The sequence below is a fragment of the Priapulus caudatus genome, unplaced genomic scaffold, assembly GCF_000485595.1.
Source record: "Priapulus caudatus unplaced genomic scaffold, Priapulus_caudatus-5.0.1 Scaffold169, whole genome shotgun sequence".
Lineage (NCBI taxonomy): Eukaryota > Metazoa > Priapulida > Priapulimorpha > Priapulimorphida > Priapulidae > Priapulus > Priapulus caudatus.
In genome coordinates, this window is record NW_014577230.1 from 582,385 (window position 1) to 587,036 (window position 4,652).

Below are 4,652 nucleotides of genomic sequence, written 5' to 3' on the forward strand. Positions count from 1 at the left end.
GGATGGATGGATGGATGGATGGATGGATGGATGGATGGATGGATGGATGGATGGATGGATGGATGGATGGATGGATGGATGGATGGATAAATGGAGGGATGAATGGATGGAGAACAGAGAGAGAAGGGGGGATGAGATGGAGAAAGAGCGACAGGGATCGTGAATGGTCCCGTGTGCGTGCGGCAGGGACTCTGTGCGCATGCGCGAGAGCGTACCGTAGATATCGTGAGACGATTAACTTAATCGTTAAACGATTAAGTGGCCGACGCAAGTTTGAGCCATATTGTTGCGCTTGCGATGTCGTCGGCAAATATCTAGCATGCTATAGATGCTGGCGGTCTTTTCGTTAACAATATTTTGTCACTAACAATTAAATCGCCCTCCAGGCGAGCAACTGACGATTTCGTTGAATCGCCAGCTGTGCGCAGAGCTACTTGAAAGTAATTATATAATCGCATCGGCAAGTACATCGGCGAGTTGTAAGTTGTTAGAACGATGCAGCAAATTGAGATTGCGTTAATAAACTTCGTGACGGAAATGTTCTGAACCTTTGGAATATGTTTTACGCAAATGGGTAAATGCGTTATATATAGAATAAATTCGAGTAAAAAAAAAAGTAATTGAATTTTACTTTCTAAAGATAATAATAAAAAGAGTTTGTTTTACAAGCCTAATATAAATGAGCAATACTTGTACTCTTCTTGAATTAGCGTTGCACATCTTGACGTAACTAGGTAAGACGGTAGCAGGTGGCTATTTCATGTATATGCCAGCGGTGACAAATTATCTTTACATGTAATCAAGACTTGATGTAACGCAATATCACGTAATGCGACAAATGTCAACGCTGCGCCTTGGTGTAAACCTGAATAAGGATGAGAGCGTGGCACACAGCGAAGGCGAGGCAGAGAGGTGCGAGCAATTATGTAGTAATTAGTCCACAGCCAGGAATGCTCGTGATTGCGTGCCAAGTCTAGAAGCCCTACTCGGCTGATTGTTGTCCTTTGTTTACAACTGACCTCGCGCAGTTATACGATCGCACCAGCGCCAGGGAATACGCAGCACAGACCTAGAAACGCGGGTGCTATATAAATTATAGTTAAAAATCTGATTGCAGGACGGGATTAGAAAGCGAATTACAGAGCGACATGACGTGCGATATCATTTAATAATTAGATGATTACGGCGGAAGATTATACAGCCAATAGGCAGCAAAACTCGCGCTAGCTGCTACTGACCGATCGCGCAAGGAGACGCCACTGAAGAATAAAATAATAAATAAATAATAAAAATAATAAAATAAAAAAATAAAAATAAAATGAAAAATAATAATAAATAATTAGCTTTAATCCTAGAATTCAAAAGTATTTCCAATGGTGTTACGAATGGACACGAAACAGCACGTACGTCTCCGCGTGAAATGCACGCTTGCTCGAATCGAACTACCTTGTGAGAAGGCCGCCAGCTTGCAGATGACTCTCCCGAAGATCCATCTCCGGTAGATGACATTCGCCAGGGTCACGGGTACGCAGAGCACGGTGACGAGCAGATCTGCGATGCAGAGGTTGACAAGGAAGTAGTTTTTGTTCTTACGCATGTAGTGCATGCGGCAGACGACCAGCACGACGGAGACGTTGCCGACGAGCGAGATGACGAACAGCGGCGCGTAGACGGCGACAAGAGCGATCGTCGTCGGCTGGGAAATCTTCAGCAAACTGTCCTCAAATTCGTCAAAGATCAGGTCCCACTGCGATAGGTTGTTGTCGGCCATTGCTGCCGCTACAGAAGAAACGTAGTCGGAAGTCTTCCCCTCAATATCGCTGCGGCTGGTGGGCGGGAGAGACTCACACACACGTCGCTTCTTCTCTCGATGCTGCTGCGGGGGGACGCACCACACGTGGCTGGCGATATCGCTGCTGCCGCTGGCGGGCGGAAGAGTCACACACACGTGGCTGTCTCGGCTCGATGCCGCTGCTGGAGAAACACACACACACACGTGGCTTCCTCTCTCGATATCTCTGACGCTGCCGGGCGGGAGAAGTCCGCGGCGGATTCTCTCCTCGTTCTTCTCAGTTCTGCTTGTCGGTCAGACGATCGTGCGTGTAACGACGAAGCTGCAACGCCACATCACCGCGCGAGGACATCACGCTCAGAGCGTGCGCAGTGAACGCGCGCGGGGGTGTGCGTGTCGTGCACGCGCGCGCGCGCACCTAATTAACGCCCAACACCTGCGTCAGTCAGTACACAGAACCCAGCACGTACGTCAGTACACAGAACACAACACGTACGTCAGTACACAGAACACAGGCCGTACGTCAGTACACAGAACACAGGCCGTACGTTAGTACACAGAACACAGGCCGTACTTCAGTACACAGAACACAGCCGTACGGACGAATCGATCGCCGCAGCAGCGATGCATGTTATGCTCGCGGCCGACCCACCACTGCTCGCTGACATCGTGTGAGACCCCGCGGGTTCCTGTTTGAGATTCCCCTCGGTGCGAGAGTGCTGCTGCATGCACGCTCGCAGGTAATCGTGAGTGGAGTGAGACAATGTGCGATGGAGTCCGCATGCGGTAGATCACCGCTCGGCGGGCGTCCGGCACGTACGCTGAGCCGTACTAACGGACGTGTCCCCCGAGGCCAGGGACAGATATATTCCTCAAATTGAAACCGCGAACTGCAAATTGGAGCGTAAAATAGGCGGTCATGGCAAGTCGACGGTGGCCAGGGCCCGTATCATAGAAGTATGAAGCAACACCATGTATGTATGATTTTTAGGGCAAATTTGTTTTGAAAGAACCCAGCAAGTTTGTGGAGAAGATTTCGCCCTAGTAGTTGGAACCCCGGGGGCCGTTTTCAGAAACAAAATTAGTCTTAACATTAGTCTTAACATTAACTTCCACTCGTAACCGTTGACAAAAACAACGCAAAGTTACGAGAATGAAAAATCCTCGAAAATATCCTCCATTACGAGAGTCCCTCTCGTAACTTTAATATTAAGTTGAAAATAATACATTTACACTACGCATTACAATTATAGTGATATTATATTTTATAATAATGAATAAAATGTGTGTTTTTCTTGAAAAACACGTCAAAATCAGTAATTATCTACCGATCATAAAACAAAACAAAACATTTACAAATGGCGTATGGCATTTCTTCTCTTGTTTTAAATGTTTGCCACGCTTGCCACGACTCTCGCGTCTCGTGTTTACAGTGTGAGAATTTGTCTTGATGTGCAGAATAAATTCATGACCGCGTCGTTTTTCATGAAATATTATTTATATGTGGTTAGCCATCATAATATGCATAAATGACTGTGATGTACAATAAATGTGTATGAATTTGAATTTTGTGATCGATTCTCATCCAATCAGCAGCCTTGTGATGAAGTTCCTGATATCGTAAGTTTTCTAATAGCTGCGATGTGTTTCTTTCAACGCTCCTCTCGTAACATTAACATTAGTCGTAAGTGTTATCTTAGCATTAACATTAGCATTAACTTTACGATGTTTCTGACAACGGCCCCCCTGATCATGTGCGGTCGTCTGTGTCTTTCTCGCTTCCTCCCCGCCTTCTCTTCATTTCTCTAGCTCTCTCTCACTTCCCTTCTATCTCACTCTCTCTTCCTCTGGCTGTATCTCTTTCTCCCCCTCTCTCTACCTCCATCTCTTTGCATCCATCCCTCGCTCTCTCTCCCTCTGTCTTGCTCGCGCGTTCTCTCTCGCTCTCGCCCCTCTCGCTTATTATGCGCTCTCTCATGTTCTCTTTGGTTTCGTCTTTCTCTCGCGATCTGTCTCTTCCTCTCTTCGTGTATGTGTGTCTATGAGCATAGTTTTCTCTTGAACCGGTTCTGAAAGGCATGCTTCGTATAACGCTATCCGCCATACAGTAGTACCATAACGGTACCACTATACAGTAGGCTTGAACATTTAATCCTAGTTATAAAGTTGTTTATTATGCTCAAAGGAGTTGTTTTGTTAAGATTGCGTGGGAATTGTAGGTAATATAATGTGTTCACGTGGTACATGTCGGATCGATTACTTATAGTCTGCATGAAAAATGATTATATATATATATATTATTATTTTTCATGCAGACTATACGTTATAAGTTATATAAATTATATATATATATATATATATTGTAGCAACGCTGAGGTCAGTAACCGCAGTTAGCATCAGTCCACACAAGCTAATTTTACACCATACCGACGGGCTAGAAGCACCGATCTATCTTGGACCACTGGACACATACACTGCTACAAATAGCCACCCGGTTAGTTACATAGAGATTTAGTTTCACGAGCCATCCACCCCCCATTTCGGTCGTAAGGTGGGTTGTACGCAAATGATATGCGCGCTCTGTTTCTTTTCTCGGTTGCTGCTTGTGTTTTTCGTAGCGGAGCTTGTAATTATAGCCGTTGTCGTTTAATGTCTGTTGATATGTGGCGCCGCTTTTTCAAAAAATTTCTCACTGGAGGATATCTGCGAGAGTCGCTTGTTAATGCCAATTGGATATTCTTCAGAACGGCCGGTGGGTGTGGTTAGAATTGATTGTTAACATACTGCAATTTGTTGTTTGGTTTCATGTACGGCTTGTATTGTTCCGAGTTCAAATCAAGTGTCACATCCAAAAAATTTA

The 4,652-nt window shown here is 45.4% G+C and overlaps 1 protein-coding gene across 1 annotated transcript in view; it reads right to left on the minus strand.

Annotated features, from left to right (window-relative positions):
- LOC106806621 (orexin receptor type 2-like) overlaps positions 1 to 2,021 on the minus strand; it is a 33,267-nt gene extending 31,246 nt beyond the window's left edge. Inside the window, exon 1 of the mRNA XM_014808623.1 lies at positions 1,447 to 2,021. Coding sequence (XP_014664109.1) covers positions 1,447 to 1,771 — 325 coding nt within the window. The 5' untranslated portion in view covers positions 1,772 to 2,021. The remainder of the gene's footprint in view (positions 1 to 1,446) is intronic.
- Between the last annotated feature and the right edge of the window lie 2,631 nt (positions 2,022 to 4,652).